The sequence below is a fragment of the Trichosurus vulpecula genome, chromosome 9 (genome assembly GCF_011100635.1).
Source record: "Trichosurus vulpecula isolate mTriVul1 chromosome 9, mTriVul1.pri, whole genome shotgun sequence".
Taxonomy (NCBI): Eukaryota; Metazoa; Chordata; class Mammalia; order Diprotodontia; family Phalangeridae; genus Trichosurus; species Trichosurus vulpecula.
This window is the reverse complement of record NC_050581.1, coordinates 129,746,024-129,764,286: the sequence shown is the minus strand read 5'-3', so window position 1 is coordinate 129,764,286 and position 18,263 is coordinate 129,746,024. Positions and strand designations below refer to the sequence as shown.

Here is an 18,263-nt window from a genome sequence, read left to right as displayed (position 1 = left end):
TAGCTTTCTCATCATTTAAAGATAGCTTCATTTACACCTTACTTGAATTAAATTAGATCCCTAAAGATTACACATAAAGCTACAAAGAAGAAAAAATATAACCACAAACAGAAGGCCATCCAAGGATCATGCCAAATTAAAGCACAGTTATTTTATTCACTGCTATAAGATTGGTCATATTTCAGAAGTTTTTAAAGATTTATTACAAAATAATTATATTTTCTACTTTGGACAATGAGAATAGGTTAAAATGTGAGCAACCACAGTATCTTTAAAAAAGAATTACATGGATACGGCTCAAAGACACTCCTAGGAAAACAATCCTTGATTGGCTAAGAAGGTCTAAGGTTTGAGGGTTTTCCTTGAAAAATGATGCAATTAACAACAGTTGGATCTGAATAGATTCTAATTATATCTCACTATAACACAAAAAAAAGTTACCCAAAAAAACTTTTCTCCTAAATTAACACAGAATATTATTTAGTGACTCTATTCGCACAAAAGAAATCAAATAAAAACTAAATTAGCCACCCTATATTGATTTTCCAGTTGATATTAACAAATATAAATTGAGCAGTTTCTGCCCTAAGAGATTCTGATCACTTCTTGACCAGGGGAACCCAAATGATATAACATATGTTAAACACCTTGAAAATGCTGGCTATTATTATTATTTTTATTTTAGAAAAAAATATATTTTAAAATGACAATTTTACTTCAATATAGGGTAGATTCCTTCTCAAAATGATGGTATTTTTAAAGACCGCATTTTATGAAGTTTATAAGAGATTGCAGCATTTAGCTAAAATGTTATTGGTCAATGTTATATTCTTAGGGCTTTTTACTTGTATTCCATTATGCAGGATCGAATTCTGTTTTTCTCAGAAACAAAAGAAATTAAGGCCAAAGTCAAGAAAAGCATAATTTATCACTATTAAGTCTCTTCCCACTTCCCAAAGAGAAATATTAAAACCTGAAGGCCTAAGGGAGAATTCTGTCATGTATAATTTATGGGACCTTGTTCAATCTATTTAATATGGCTTCAGGGCTACATAATAAGTATTTTTAATGTATATAGAGAGCATCATTTGTGCCACAGAAAGACTACATTTTCCTTGTCACGGCATTGTAACTCAATGAATTCCTGACTTGAAAGTGATCTCATTTGAGTTGGTAAATAAAAACAAAGTATGTTAATGTATCCAAAGGAAATAGAATTGGACAAGGAATCAATAGATCTTGGTTCTTGTCTAGTCCATGAATTATCCGTGTGGCTTTGTACAAGTCTCTTAGCCTCTCGGACTTATCATTCTCATATCCAAAATAAAGAGAGGAGCTAGGTTGTTTCTTTCAGGTGCTGAACAATGAGCCCTCCCCCATGAGGAGAGTTGTTTTCAAGTGCTTTGAACTTGTTTGGTGGAAGGATTTCTTGGAAGCTAGATTGACACAGGATGAGGATGAATATAGTTGGTGGAAGATTCCAAGGTAGGGTATGGAGTTTGCTGCTGCTGGGTCGCAAAGCTAATAAAGACCTGTAAGACATAATGTAAATACTAAATGTTGTTAGAAGGCTCTGAAAAGAAGTGGTCCATTTATTATGGTCTCAACTTCTCAGAAAGCTGTTTATTTTTCCCTACTAAAAGTTAGTCTTGCCTTTGTGGAAAACAACCTATATCATCAGATGAGATATTTATGTTTCCAAATTCCAACTCAGAAATTGTACCTATTCTTTATTGCCTCTCCCATTAGATTGTGGGCTTCTCAAGATCAGGGATTGGGAGGTTTTTTGCTTGTTTTCATTTCCCCAGCACTTGGCACAGTGCATAGGATATAGCAGGAGCTTAATGGATGTCTTTTGATTGATTCCTATTACTATTAATTCTACTAATAATTAATAATAATAATTTGATACAAAGAAACATGGAATGATGGATAGAGAGCTGGACTTAGAACCAAGAAGACTTGGGTTCAAGCCTCACCCAACACCTATTAGTTATATGAAACTAAGTCACTTAAACTATTAGTAATCTGGGAAACCCTCTAAGATTCTAAGTTGCAGACATGACATTGACCTTCATTGGTTGAAGGAGTTCTCATCTGAGATTCCCCTCTACCAATGAAATCACAGATCCAATACCTTTTCCTAATATTTTGGTACTTATATGAATCTGTGATCTCAATGATGTTGGTACCTTACAGAATAAGATATTTTAGAGCCAGAAGCAATGTTAGAAGCTATTAAATATATAATCTTAAAGGTGAGAAAGCTGAGGCTCAGAGAGGTTAAATAATTTGCCCAAGGAATCATAAATAAGTAACAGAGGTAGGATGTGAATCCAATACTCTAAAGTAGAAGTTCTTAATCTTGTGTGTGTGTGTGTGTGTGTTTGTGTGCTTATCATGGGCCCCTTTGACACTCCACAAAAGGGTAAGGAACTCTTCTCAGTATAACTTGCTTATTTTTGAAATCATAACTAAACATCATGATAAATTTTAATTAGAGTCAAATGAAAATTAAAATATATTTTTCTACATCCAATTTCACTGATCCGCTACAGATCCCCCAAATCAATGATCTCTTCACTGCACCTTGGTTTCTTCTCTGGCACAAATTGCAAACCATCACTAATAACAATGCTAGCTACTTTTAGATCACACCATATTGTTTACAGAGCATTTTCCTCTTTGTGTTAGATGGAACAAGTATGTTTTTCCCATTTTATAAGGCAGAAAACCGGGGCTTAGAAAGATTAAATGATTTGCCCAGGGCCATATAGCTAGTTAATTGTCCAGACTAATAAGTAGTAGAAATAAGATTCAAACAGAGATATTCCAAATCCAACGTTAGTATTCTTTTCATTCCACCATGTTGCTTCTCCTAGTAAATCCTATGAGACAATTATTTAGAATATTAATGAATCACCTAGACATTTTCTTCTGTGTAAATACGGTTATGAATTTTTTTAATGAAAACCAGGCTTGTGACTTGACTATCAATTCTTGGTACTGAATAAGCAAAATTTCTTTTCCATATATGGTTTTATATTTTAAATATGTATGTATATGTATACACACACACACACATATGTGTGTATGTGTATACTTACAATGGAACCCCTTTCTCGTTTTGGAAAAGGAAACAACACTAATAGTCACCTTTCAGTGTTTTTTGTTTGAGTAAGTAGTTTGTTGATTATGAGCGGATGTGTGTGTGTGTGTGTGTGTATGCATGCCTACCTGTGCTTATGCTCTTCAATATATCTATATGTGTAAAGAGAATGATCTTAACCCATGATATATCTGAAGCCAAGTAAGAAGAGTTCAAATTATATTAGGATTCTATCAAAAGTAACTAGTTAGCAGGTACAGTATATGGAGCCCCAGACTAGCAAACTCAGACACTTATGATTCCTTCATTACCCTGAGTAAGTCACTGAATGAACCGCCATCAGTTTCCATATACACAAAATAGAAATTGTAATGGCAACTACCTGACAGGAATACTGTGGGGATCACATGAAATGTCATGTATAATTTGATTTATAAACTTTAATGCTCAATATAATTATTACCTATTATTATTACTATTATTTTCATATTTAGGATAAAATAATTTGCCAAAAAGAATCATAGTTTCAGGGAAAAAAATCAAATCACGATATGCTAAAACCATGTATTTGACTTTTAAAAAGTGAATGTCGCTTCTAATAGTTTGTGTTTACTTAGAGAATCTGACGAATGTTTTATATGTCTAAAAATACCAGATGGAAAACTCCAAATACAAAGTGTTTAATTACTCTCATATACATTACCTGTTCTAAAGTGGTCTGGTTAATAGAGTAGTGTTTGATGTTGAGCAAAGTCTTATTGTTCTCTAGAACTTTGAACAAGTCTGCTAAACACCCCCATCTCTGTGGCACATGGTACTCCAATAAATTAAGGTGTTGTCCCTAAAAACCAAAGCACAAAATGTGAGTTAGTAAACAATAAAGCCATCAAAATGTACTGAATTGCCAAAAATTCTTTTTACATCCCACCAGCAGCACATACATGGTTTAAACCAGGTCAGACTTCCATCTAGTGGATGTACAACTAATATTTATTGATGGTGATTAATCTAAATGTAAGTGAGAAAAAAAAGTTGAAGTGAACATTCTAGATGTTTTTTTTTTTTCCAGAGAGGAAAACTTTAATATGCGTGAACAGAGCTTGAAAGAAAAATAAATAAATGGTATTGTCTTCTGGTAAAAAGATTGAGATCAAGGGATAGAATTGGTAGTTTTTGTAGTTTGCGGTGGGGGGGGGGGGGTGGGCAGGGGCAAGTTCCTGATCTATGCTGATAAAGAGGTAACAGGACGGCCATATAGATGATAGAGGAGAAGTGGTACAATCCTATATCCAACAATTTCTGCTCAGAGAATCTAATATATTGAATATGGGCACAAAGACTTTAATGATAAATGACAATGCAAGTGCAGGAAGGAAGGTTGAAAACAAGCATAAAGAAACCAACAAAACAGTGTCCCAAACAGGCCAGAAGTCAAACTGAGTGACTTGTCCTATGCATGCAATGGTATGCTTTAAGAGTTTGAAATAATTTTACATTTATTCTAGAACCACACATTTTGTGAAGCCCTAGAGCATTAAAAACCCAGATAAACAGCATATTTTTAATCACCTATTAAAATCTGGCACTCTGAAAATAAGAGTTTTGTACTAAGGCTATCTCCAGGGAATAGAAAGAAGCTGCAACAACTGCATCCACTTTATCTATGTACAAGCTGCTTTATTTTCCTTAGAATTGCTGAACAAAACCAGCACCTCATGTTATCCTATGATACAGGGATTTCCTGTGTCTTGTAACATGGCCAAAGCAATTCTATTTGTCTATTACATCATAGAAATAGAAAGGAAAGCATGGAAAGACATACTAAAGATCTCTTTTTACTAAAAGTCATCAAACATATGATGTTTCAAAACAGTGACTGAGAATTTCAGTATTACCTTAAATTGGATTCCTGGGAAATGGAGTTTGAGACAGTCAGAGATGGCATCATGTTGACTTGTTTCTTGGCTTAGCCAAACTTTGACAGTATATCCAGCTCCAAACCTAGAAGTTGAGTGAAACACATGAGTGGGTACTTCTACACTGAACACTCCTACAATTTCTACAACAGAACTATTGCTAGATATTACTCCCATATTGGTCAGGCTTTCTCCTGTATTGAACAGTTTAATAACAATCATTCGTCTCTATGAAAATGGTAGTAATTCTCTCTGCTTATACTGAAAATCTGTAAGGTAAAATCAGCTCAAAAAATTATACCTCTTCAGCACCTCCCACCACTGGGGCCCCTCCCTCTCTTTGGTTGGAGAGGTTGGTGAGACATTCAGAATTTCTTCCCTGATTTTTCTACATTTAAGGATAATACCCAGGCAATTTTTCTCATGATTTCCTGCCAGGCTAGTTTCCAGCTCTTCATCATCTCATCATTTTGCAAGGTGAAATCAACTCAGAAACTCATACCTCTCCAGATCATTTCACACCCTGGCATAACATCATCATGTACCAGGGCCTAGTAACCTTACCACCACCCAGTTTTTCATGCATTGTCTCCACCTTTAGATTATGAGCCCCTTGAGAACAAGGGATGTCTTATGCGTTTTTTTGTATCCCCAGCATCTAGTACAATGTAGGTACCTAAAGAATGGTTATTGACTGACTCTTACTTTGAGTTTTATAATATAAATTCATATTAAACTATTTATGGAATTTCCTACTGCACAGGATAGAAGGAGAAAAGGAAAGAAAGAAGCCAGACAAATAGTCAGCCATCCAGCCATCTCTAGGAAAAGGGCATGGAATTTGGAATTGAAAAGCCTTGATACAAATTCTGATTCTAATTACTTAGCCTCTGTGGTGGCTTATCTATAAAATAAGCGGATTAGACTAGGTGATCTCAAAGTTCTCTCCTAGCTTAGAGTCAGTCAGTAAATAAGCATTTATTAAATACCAGTTATGTACCCTGGGGATACAATGATGTGCAAAAAATAATCTCTGCCTTTAAGGGATTCATTGTTTACTATAAGGAAACAACAAGAAAATAAATGTGTACAAATAAGCTATATACAGGATAAATAGGAAACAATTAAGAGACAGAAAGCTCTAGAGTCAAGAGGGATTAGGAAAGGTATCCTGTAGATGGTAGGATTTTGCTTGAGACCAGTAGGTGGCACCAGTAGGAAATGAGTAGGCGATCAAGAGGAAGCGGAGCATTCCAGGCATAGAGGTCAGCCAAAGAAAATGTCTAGATCAGGAACAGCAAATAGGCCCGTGTCACTGTAAGAAAGAGTGAGTGGAAGTAGTGTGGTAGAAGGCATAAGAAGGCTGGAAAGGATGGGAGGTAAGTTATGAATGGCTTTGAATGTCAAACATATGATTTAGTATTTGATGATGATGATAGGGAACCACGAAAGTTTATTGAATACGAGAGGTCATGGTTGGACTAGTGCGCTAGAAAAATCCCTTTGGTGGCTCAATGGAGGACTGCACTGCAGTGAGGAAAGTTTTATTGTAGCCAAACTAACCACCAGGCTGTTGTAATAATCCAGGCATGAGGTGATGAAGGCCAGGGTAGTGGCAGGATCAGAGAAGAAAAGGGGAAGTAATTGTGTGGTTTTGCAAACATAAAATTAGCAAGCCTTGGAAACATATTGGATATGCAGGGTGAGACATAATGAGAATTTGAGGATGATACCTAAGTTGCCAACCTGGAGGTTTGGAAGGATGGTGGTACCCACAATAGAGGGCAAGTTTGGAAGGAAGGAGTGTTTGGAGAAAGTACAAGTTCAGTTTTGGACGTGTTGAGTTTAATATGTCTATTGGACATTTAATTTGGGATGTCTGAAGGACAACTGTAGATTTTAGATTGGAGGTCAGCAGAGAGGGTAGGACTGGTTAGGAAGATTTGGAAATAATCAGTGTAGAGATGATAATTAAGTTCATAAAAACTGATGAGATCACCAAGTAAAGCAGTATAGAGCAAGAAGAGAAAAGGGCCTAGCACACAACTCTGAGAGATATCCGTGGTTAGTCTTTCTGATTTAATTATAATTAGGGGGAGATTGAGGAGATTGAGAAGGAATATTCAGATAAATAGAAGAAATAGGAAAGAGTCCCAAAAACTTAGAGAGAAGAGTGTTATCAGGTAAAGAAGGTGATTAACAGTATCAAAGGCCTTGAAGAGGTCAAAAATAATGTGAACTGAGAAAAGGTCCCTGGATTTGGCCTTTAGGAGGTCAGTTTTGATGGAATGGAATGAGGTCAGAAACCACATTATAGAAGGTTAAAAAAAAAGTGCAAACATATACTGCTACTCTGTCATCCAATAATCCCATGATCCTGGGCCATAGGCTAAAGACCTAAGAATTTACTAAAATGATAAAAGAAAAATAATATCCACCACTTAAATAATTTGAGAAAACAATTTCATATTTCTTCACCTATAAATACCGACTCTGCCCTTTTGGTCTGATTCTGGTTTCACAGACAGTCGGGACTGAGAACGATAGCTGGCCCAAGAGTTACCTTTCTTCACACAGTGGTAAAAGTAGTGATAAAATAATTCATAATTGCATAAAGGAGGCCTCATTCAAGCTACAAATTATTCTTCTCATTTACCATTTATTCACTCATGCATTTTTTCTCTAAGGATTTATTGGGCTATTCCTATTATGTGCACAATAATAGTTAAAATTTCTAAAGCACCAACTATAGGCCAAGCACTGTGCTAAGTGCTTTAGAAATACCTCCTTTTATCCTCACAACCACCTTGGGACACGCTATTATTATCTTCATTTTTACAGGTGAGGATATGCAGGCAAACAAAAAAGACTGACTTGTACAGGGTCCCCCAACTAGTAAACGTCTGAAGCCAGGTTTGAACTTAATTCTTCCTGACTCGTGGCCCAGTGCTATATCTACTGTGCCACCTGGCTGCTTCCAAAGCTTTCTCAGAGGAGAGCTTTGTAAAGTAATATATTTATTCAGCAATTTTGAGCGAATAGTACATTCCTTATTTAGATAGCTATATGCAGCTGCAATCTTACTGATGTGGGTACAATCTCCATATTTGCAGAGGACAACCCATCCTTTCTGGCAAAATAACTGATAAATCTCCTCAAAAACCAACACTTCGACTTGAACCCATTTTGAAGGGCATATTTTATAGTGATGTGACATATCTGACTCCTTAAACAAAGGACATCAAACATGATTTAAACTTTTCTTGATCATTGGAGGCCATCATGATTAAGGCCCATTATTTGCACAATGCTATGATATAGTTCTATGTCTACTTTTTAGGGCTTCTTTTTCTTTCCTCCCTTGCTGTTAACATATCAGAATCTCTTCCTTTTGCCCTCTTCATTCTTTATGGGGTTTTTTTTGCAATCTAGAAATTAGAGAACCAAAGTTATTATATTAAATAAAATCAATAAAATTCTGAGTAGATTAAGGGAACATATAAATTACATACACATGTCTCAAATTGTAAAAAGATGAACTATTTTTCAATTCAGGTGGTCTATAAATATTAAAAGAACTAAAAAATAAAAGTACATAGTTAAAGGTAAATTCCATGGACCTTTTTATTTTCTACTAGGCTCATAGCTGTTCTCTCAAGGTCCGACAGTTATTTCTCTTGAGGTCAGATTGCACTATTACCTCTGAGTCTATGAGTACAATAGATTTGGTACCTTCAGATCACAGAAAAATGACAGCTCTGCTTGTGAGAACTTGGGTAAATCATTTAACCCTTCTGGGCCTCAGTTTCCTCATGAATAAACAATCAGGGCTTACCAGAGATCGATGAGACACAGAAGTCACTAGAAGGAAGCCTTAGAGATTGCTTAATCTATTTCCCTCATTTACATGTATAAAAGCTAAAATCCAAGTCAGAAATTGGGCCCAAAATCACAAATTCAAAGCTATCTCTAAACAAGTATATAATGATGTCTTATATCCATCAATCAATAAGCATTTATTAAGTGCCTGTTATATGCTTGACCACTGTGATAAGTGTTGAGGATACAGAAAAGAGCAATAGAATTTCCTGTCCCTAAAGTCAAGGAGCTTACAGAGATAACATACAAAAAATATGTACAAACAAGCTGTATACAGGATAAAATGAGAATAACCAACAGATTCTGTCATTGTATACACAATGAAAGGAAAACTTTTTTCCAAAGAAGATAAAAATGACAGTAATTGTATTTTAAATACTTTTTCCATCAGAAGAAACTGTAATGAGGTGAAAGTTTCTTGCAAATAAAATGCACACACATATACGCACATGCACGCACGCACACACACACACACACACACACACACACACACACACAATGTACAAACAAGCTACATACAGGAAAAACTGGAGAGTCAATGGATGGAAAACAGTAGCATTAAAGGGGATTAGATAAGGTTTCTTGTAGGAAAAAAACTAACTGGGATGTGAAGAAAGCCAGGAAATCCAGGAAAATAGAAATAAGGATGGGGAGAATTCTGGGCATGGGGAACATTTAGTGAAAAAACACTTAAAGCCACTATAGAATGTATAAAATACTCGGGAGCCTACCTTCCAAGATACACACAAGAACTATATAACTACAACCAAGGGAAAAATTGTGCAGTGAAATAAAGATGGACCCAAATAATTGAGGAAACTTTTAATTGCTCATTGGTAGGATGAATGAATAAAATAAAAATGACAATAATACCTACATTACTTTACTTATTGAATGTAATACCAACAAACTGACAAAGGATTAGAACTAGAAAAAAATACGAAGACCCTCAAGAGAAATGATAAAAAAAAGTAAGAATAATGGGGAGTAGGGCTAACAGAACCACATCTTAAACTATAGTACAAAGCATTAATTTTTAACAACTATTTGGGAGAAAGAGACAGAGACAAAGAGATAGGGATCACTGGAACAGATTGGGTATACAACATAGAGAAGCAAATGTATGTAAAACCCTGGTATTTGATAAACACAAAGACCTCAACTACAGGGATATGGTTATATTATTTTTTTAAAAACAGCTTATAAAGAAATATGGAAGAAATTTGATTTAGAGCAATACTTGATACCTTATAAAAAGATAACTCTAAATGAAAATGTAATGTAGTTATAAAAGTCACTCCATAAACAAATCAGAGAAATATGGGGAAGGAGTGGGAATTACCTCTTGGATACATGGATAGGCAAAAACTTCGATGACCAAAAAAGAAATAGAGAGGATCACAGAAGATAAAATAGAAAATTTTAATTACATAAAATTTAAAAGATTTTGCATAAACAAGTCTAATAAAGCTAAGATCAAAGTGGAAATGATTGGGAAAAATCTTTGTAGCAAGTTGGTTTGTTAAAGGTCTCATTTGAAAGATATTTAAGAATTTTTTCAAATGTATAAAGAAAAAAAGTAATTCACCAATTGATAAACTGTCAAAGAATGTGAAGAGGTATTTTTAAATGGAAGAAAACAAGGCAGTCTATAGCCACATTGGAAAAATATTTAAATTAACTATCAATCTGAGAAATGCAGATTAAAGCAATTTTGAGATTCCATCTTATGCCCATCAGTGTGGTCAAGATAACAAAGAGGTGGAAAAACAGGAATACTGATACACTCTGTGAATCTGTGAACTGGTACAATCATTCTGGAAAGCAATTTGGAATTATAGACAACAGTAGTAAATCCTGAGTACTGTTTGACCTAGATATTCCAGTACAAGGGTTATATACAAAAAAGAGAAAAGAAAGAGAAAAAGGCCTTTTTTGTACCAAAAAAAAAAAAAAAATACAACGGCACTTTTTTATAGGTTCGTTAATTCTATCTTTGCTCCAAGATAGAAAAAAAAATAAAACTAGAAACTAAAAGAATACCCATCAGTTAGGGAGTGCCTGAATAAGTTGTAACACATGGATATGATGAGGTGCTACTGTGCTATAAAAATGAGATAATGGTTTCAAAAAGATATAAAAAGACTTATATGAACTGATGTGGAAGTGAGAAGAACCAGAACACTTTATACTATAAAATCAGCATTATAAAAATGCACATTTTTGAAACCTTTTATAAACTGATGGATGAAATGAGCAGATGGAGAACAATTTATAAAAGTATAACAGGTAAATATAAATAACTTTGAATGCCAGAAGGATTATGATCAATACAATGAGCATTCATTATTCCAGAGGACCCATGATGAAACATCTCTGAAAGAACACACACACATAGTATATATGTATATATATATATATATACATATATATATGTATATATATACACACACACATATATATACATATATATATATATATATAAAATATCTGTATGTATATAGTCACTGTAGGAATTTATTTGTTTGATTATGTATGTTTGGTAAAAGAAATTTGTTTTTCCTTTCTTTTTTAATTTCAATGTGTTGAGGTAGGAGGGAGAAAACATGGATTTCTGTTCATTTTTTCAAGTGAGAGGTGAGAAGTGCTACATATGTGAAATATTAAATGCAATTTCAGATGAATTATTATATTATTAATTTTACATAACTATTTTACATTGTTAAAAGAGATCTCATAAAAATGAGAATAATCTGTAAATAGCGGTAAATTTGAAAACAAAACATATCAATCAAATTTAAAAAGAGAAAAGAAAATGCACAGAAAAAAGATGGAGTGTCTTGTGAGAGGAACAGCAAGCAGGCCAGTGTCACTAGATTGCAGGGCACTTTGGAGGTGGGGAGAGGGGCAGAAAAAGGACAGATCATGAAGAGCCATTAGTCACCAAAAAAAGCATTTTATATTTGAACCTAGAGTTTGAACCTAAAGAGCCATTGGAATTTATTGAATGGGTTGTAGAGTGAAATGTGGTCAGCTCTAAACTTTAAGAAAATCAAACTGACAAGTGAGTCAAGGATGGATTGCAGTGGGGAGATACTTGAGGAAGCACACCAACCAGAAGACTAAGAGGGGATAAGAGCCTGAACTAGTGTGGTGGCAATGTCCAACAAGGGAAGAGGGTATATACAAGAGATGTTTCAAAGTTAGAATCAATAGGACTAGGAAATAGATCAGATATGGGTTGTAATAAAGAATGGGGACATGGATGACAATTAGGTTGCTATTCAGATGAACAGGAAGATATTAGTACCTTTTCTAGGAATAGTAAAGTAGAAAGAGGAGAAAGTTTGGAGGGAAAGGTAATAAATTTGGTTTTGAACATGTTTTGCTTTGGATATCTAAGTGACATCTAGTTTGAGATGTCTAACAAGCAGTTGAAGTCAAGACACTAGAGGCTAGAAGGTTGAAAGGGCTAAAGAAGTAGATTTGAGAATTATCAGCATGGACATGATAGGAGCTGATGAGATTAGTAAGTAAAATAGTATAGGAAAGGAGAGGGCCCAGAAGAGAACTTTGGGGGAAACTCACATTCACTTAACATGACCCGGATGAAGATCCGGTAAAGGAGGATGAGAAGGAGCAGTTAGACAGGAAGAAAGAGAATCAGGAGAGAGTAGTGTCATTAGAACCTGGATTTTAAAAAAAAAGAGTATCAAAGGGAATAAGCAAAAGAATTATTGCCAGTGTCAAACTGTAGAGAGGTCAAGAAGAATGAAGATTGAAAAAACTCTGTGGAGAAAGAAGTGGGGGTGGGGCGGTGTGTGTGTGTGTGTGTGTGTGTGTGTGTGTGTGTGTGTGTGTGTTTGCGCGCAATATGCACTTCAAATCAATGTAAGGCCTTTCATTTTATAAAGTAAGGTGAGGAAATATCTTCCAAGTCTCTCATTAATTAACTGGATGTTCCTTAAGAGGCAACCAATGACTATCTTAAACACAAACTATGTCAACATGCACATCTTCAAGGAAGTTAAGAATTATGTTTAATAGTTTCACTAATTCTAACTTTGTTCCAAGTATTCAATTTATGATCCCCCCCACTCTTGCTCATAATATACATATAGATTCCAGCGATCTAAGTCCCTGAAGGAATTATCTGAATCATGTACAACTTTTAGTCTAACAGTTTATGAAATCATCTAACATGTGGATTCTTATCACCAAAAATATGTTCTGGGAGTTTGCTGCCATTGTAAATGTTAACCTTTTAAAAATTGCTTCAACTTGGAACTAGACACTAATATTCCCAATTTATTTATTGTATTTCATTTTCAAATTTTCAAACAGCCCATTCAGCAGACTATGTTCTTCATATAACCTTCAAAAAATACATACCCAATCCTCCCTGTGGAACAGAAAATCATCCTCATCTATTTTATACATGAGGAAATTAGAGTAAAGTAATATCATTATTCTATTCATACTAAGGATACTGCATTTTGACATCATTTACCCACATTTGGATTGATAAGAAATATGTATCTGTATATGCTTATATAGTTACACATATCGGAATGTATTTCCAAAGGAATTGTATTCTTTCTCCCAAGCTCCACCATGATATACATTTTAGTCTCTTCTATGAATTTTTTTAAAGCTGTATTTCAGGCTTGAATATACTTTATTCAGATCAAAGACAGCATTATTTTCTTGTTAAGAAAAGAAGGAAACTGAAATAGAGAATAAAAATATTGACACCATTAAAGTGTGACAGGATAATAAAAATTCTATTGGCATAACACAAATTATTTTCATATTCATTAGCAAAACAAACACATTCAAAATTTGTGGCAGAAAAGCCACATTTGCATATTTGGGGACTTAAGACAGTAAGTAGGTAGTCACCCTGATTGGAAATGGGGAATGATGGAAATGTGGCAAAGGAATTCTGAGAGAGTAGTAGAATCTCACATAATTCTTTCAGACTATGAAGTTACGGATGCATTTCAGGCCTACATCAGTAAAAGCAGTTTCTACCAAAATGCTATTGAAATAACAGGTAGGTCTGGACATATATGCACATATAAGTTTATATATAGTTATAGCTGTAATTATAATTATATACTTATATTGGTATATATACTTAGGTTATATGCATGTGTGTATATTCACACACAAACATATATACATATATATGTAGTTGCATAGATATAGATATATGCACATCTGTATAGAGAGATATTGATGATATAGAAACACCAGGCTTTTCTAAGACCTCTAAGCAGTATCAGCAAGGCTAAAGTAAGTTGGAAAATTTATGTGGGTAGAGTTTCCCATAATTCAAAAGAACCCAGAAACACTGAAAAACAAATACTGAGGAGAATTGAATGGATATATTAGAGAAATTTCTTTTTTTACTCAATTTGAGTATTTATGACTTGATTGTGCATCTATGAAATTGATCACATGCTATGTTATAAGGAATAGAAAGAAAAGCAAAAAATAAAATAATAATAGAAAATTGAATATTATTAAATGATGAGGACTTGCTTATGAATGAGTTGGACAAATACCAAATTGTGGAAATAACAAACTATATTAAAGGTTATGACAAAAATAATATAAAGGAGTTCTTAGAGAAAAATTATTTACTTGACTCTATTACTAATGGAGAAAAAGAAACAATGAGTTTTCATTGCAGATTTTTTCAACCACAATAATCACATAATCAAATGGGAAATTAACAGAATTAAAAAGAGGTAAAAAAGCAGTACCAACTCAACATTGCTGAATCAGTGATAAAAATATAAAGCTGTTTTATTTTTTAAATGCCAGTATAGTTTACATACTGTTGGCTAATTTAGCTAAAACAGAAAGGAAAATCAAATTAACAAAAATTAAAAATAAGAAGAGAGAAACCACAACAAATAATGAAGGCCATTTTTTTTCTTCATAGAGAATATAAGGCAGAAACTTTTCATTAGAACAGAATATATAAAAGAAACAGATGAAAACCTAGAAGATAAGAAATATTCAAATTCACAAAATTACAAATAGATAACTCCAGTAATTCAATATCAGAAAAAATGGGGCATACTTGGGAAATGCCATGATTAAAAAAAAAAACAGATTCATGCATTAGTGAATTATATCAAGCACCCTTATGCTACAGCTATATAAAGGACAGAAAACTTTTGCATGGATAAAAATCCAACATTTATAGCAAGAAGTATATCAAGACGTGTCTTCTGTGACTGGGGAACAGGGCAACCAGAATATACGCCATCTTGGAGGGGGGGAGGGTAGAAATGGGGAGAAAATCTGCAATTCAAACTCTTGTGAAAATCAATGCTGAAAACTAAATATATTAAATAAAATAAATAAATAAATAAAATAAAAATTTAACAAAAAGATGTGTCTTCTACATTTCTTGAGGTTGGAAAGTGGGGACTTAATTCAATAAAGAAGGCTGATGTGTAAACATAACATTTATCCCTAATGTTAAAATAAATAAATAAACAAAACCTGTCTGAAACCACTTTCCTGGAAACACCAGAACCTTGCACTGCCACAACAGTTGCTTGGTCTCCCAATGACGTTTTCATATTAAGACGCCATTAAGAGAATGCTAATTAAATCTTATAAATGCATAGCATAGCCCCTACAGAAACACATGTGACAATAAGGATGATGTTACGAAGATGGATACAGTTAACAAGGTTGTTCAATTTAGTGGAAAGCTAAACTAAGGCAACCTTTTTACAAGAGATCATTAATTCTTATCAGCCTCCTGGCATCTGCACACAGCCCCTGCTGAATTACTGGGAGAAAAAAAATGCTGGCTCATAGAGATATTGGGCAGGCTCATAAAATGAAAATGCTGCATGCGGCACATTTTCCAAAGCAAATAAATCAAAATCCTGATTAGTGTTGGACAGTGAAGCCTCTGTGGCTTTCGTGCTATTCCTAATTCTGGACAGCATGAATGCCATTGGGAGTAAGGATGAAAAAGAAGGGAAAAAATACATTCCAAATAGGAAAATGTTTCTGGCTTGTCAGACTGTTCCCCTATGATACTTGAGCTTATAATATTTTAGAGACACAGCTTTCAATAGTGGATGGGTTGATCAACTCCGGAGTTTCTCCCTGCAGTAATCAGGCAGCAGGCTGCTTTAGGCACAGCATTCCCCAGTAGGCCAATGAAAATAACATTGACCATGCGACTCTGGTTTCCTCTCTGCATAACACAAAAAAGCAGAGAAAACCCCATAGCAGAATACAATGGAAAGCTAAATTCTAGCTGGAGTGGTTTATCTGCCTGTTTGAAAGTCTCTAGCATTTGAAAAAAGGAAGTCTACGTAGAAGCATGGCCTTAAAAAGTATAAATTCAAAACCCCTGAAGGTGCTCAGTAGTCACCTGTTGCAATGACCCCATTTTAAAGTCCTGCCATATGGGAAAAGAATTATTAAGATGACTCTACTAAGATTTAATTATCTTTCCTTTTCCTTTTCCTGTTTATACTTTTTAAATAACTATTCAATAAAATAATTTTCTTTCTCTTGAAGAGCAGAAGTAGGACAAAAAATTCAAGAATCGGCCGTAGTTTGGCACTTTTTAATGTTACTGTTTTTATAAATACCTATATGTTTGACATAAGAGAATCATACACTCTGTTGAATGTAGACATTTGTTTTGTGTTGGGACACCATACTTGATATGGTCAAAGGAATCAGAGGATGTTAAAGGAGATTGGGATAAGGAAAGGGGTGATTTCCAAACCTCATATAAGGCACATAATTGCTTGCTTTTGGCTGGGCTTTCGTTATTATACTATACGTGATCCCCTTAAATCATGCATCACCAACCCCCCCCAAAATGAGGCAAACTACAGAAAAGTGATATATTTTATTAAACTGAACTGGATTTTGCCTCCTAAATTTTATATTTCATAATTTAATGTGTGGCAGAAAATGTTTCTGATGGTCCTCCACTTTTTCTGTCCATCTATCAAAAGGCTTGATAGTCTTGGTAAGTCAGATGAACAGAATGGTCCCTTTCCCTTCTACAATATCAATCAAATCTTTCTAACATGCTGGCAACAAATAATAAAATTAAAATAATGGGCATTTAAAGTTGTCTAGGAAACAATAGGACAGAGAGGAAGGTCCAGATATAACTCAAGTACTCTGAAAACCTGACCCATACAGCAACTAACCCAACACTTATTTGAGATTTCATTCATTTATGGTGTCAGTGTGCACATATCCAGGAAAATGGCTGAAAATACAAATATTAGGAAAGGGAATGCCTAAATCTGAGCAAATTCAGTATGAAAAATGGTGCCATTTTGTCCTTCTAATAAATAGAATGCAAACATGGATTTATAAAGTGGGTTAATAATTTCCAAGCACAAAAGCTGAGGGAACCAATACATGTTCTATTAAGGGGAGAGGGGACAGGGACATGCAAAAGAACTCTGAGTACTTTCCAAGAGCCCATGAAAAACAATTTAGCTGTATTGCTTGGAAGTATATTCAATAATGCTTCTCCTAAAATCCCAAATTTTGATTCATTAAAGCCTAAAACGTGGTCCTACTCTAGCAGGAAATTTATCTCCTTTGCTGTTTAGATATTTTTCTGAGCACAGGCAGTATTTACATGAGGAATTCATAATTATTGTATGCACAGCTATCTTACTCTTCTTAGATTAAGGCAGCTTGCTGCCTAAAAATCCCAGTGGCTCCCTATTACCCCTAGGATGAAATGTCAAGTTCTCTATTTGGCATGTAAACCTCTCTACAAGGTGTTGCCTTGTACAGAGCCCTTGGTGGAAAAAGGCTGAGCTGAAGGAGGCTTAAGGAGGAGAAAAGCTAAGCATCACTGGTGCTAGGGCTCCTGGATTGAGAGGCACCAGTCACACACTAGTCTAATCCCTGAGGACAGCTCTTTAGACTCAGTATGTTGGACACAGCTTAGCATAAAAGTAGGTGCTCCCAATGTTCATCTCAGTGCCTCATGAGCTCTGCCAGAGACACTAATAGACCCCCCACCACACTGTAGGCATCTCCCCAAGCACTGCCCTCTCCTAATCACTCCAGGCTCCTTGATGTCCACACCTTCCTTTTGAGGAATGGTATCACCTTCTGGGACCCATGTGCTCCTGCCTGTGCTACTCTGACCTTAATAGAAACCACAGGCTTTGGCTTATTTCAAAGTCAATTAATTACTGAGTGGCTGGGGAGTAGACATGGGTTTCTCTTCCCAGGAAGGATCTCTGGCGCTATTGAGAACAGTCTCTAACCTCACAAGAATTCCCTCTATAGGAGACCTAAGAAGTCATCATCCAGCCTCTGCTTGAAGA

The 18,263-nt window shown here is 34.9% G+C and overlaps 1 protein-coding gene across 1 annotated transcript in view; it reads right to left on the bottom strand.

Annotated features, from left to right (window-relative positions):
* Positions 1-1,436: 1,436 nt before the first annotated feature.
* ABCA13 (ATP binding cassette subfamily A member 13) overlaps positions 1,437-18,263 on the bottom strand; it is a 519,839-nt gene continuing 503,012 nt past the window's right edge. The window contains exons 65-67 of the mRNA XM_036739641.1: positions 5,005-5,110; positions 3,813-3,950; positions 1,437-1,532 (exon numbers count right to left, since the gene is read on the bottom strand). Of these exons, the coding sequence (XP_036595536.1) occupies positions 1,437-1,532; positions 3,813-3,950; positions 5,005-5,110 (340 nt within the window). The remainder of the gene's footprint in view (positions 1,533-3,812; positions 3,951-5,004; positions 5,111-18,263) is intronic.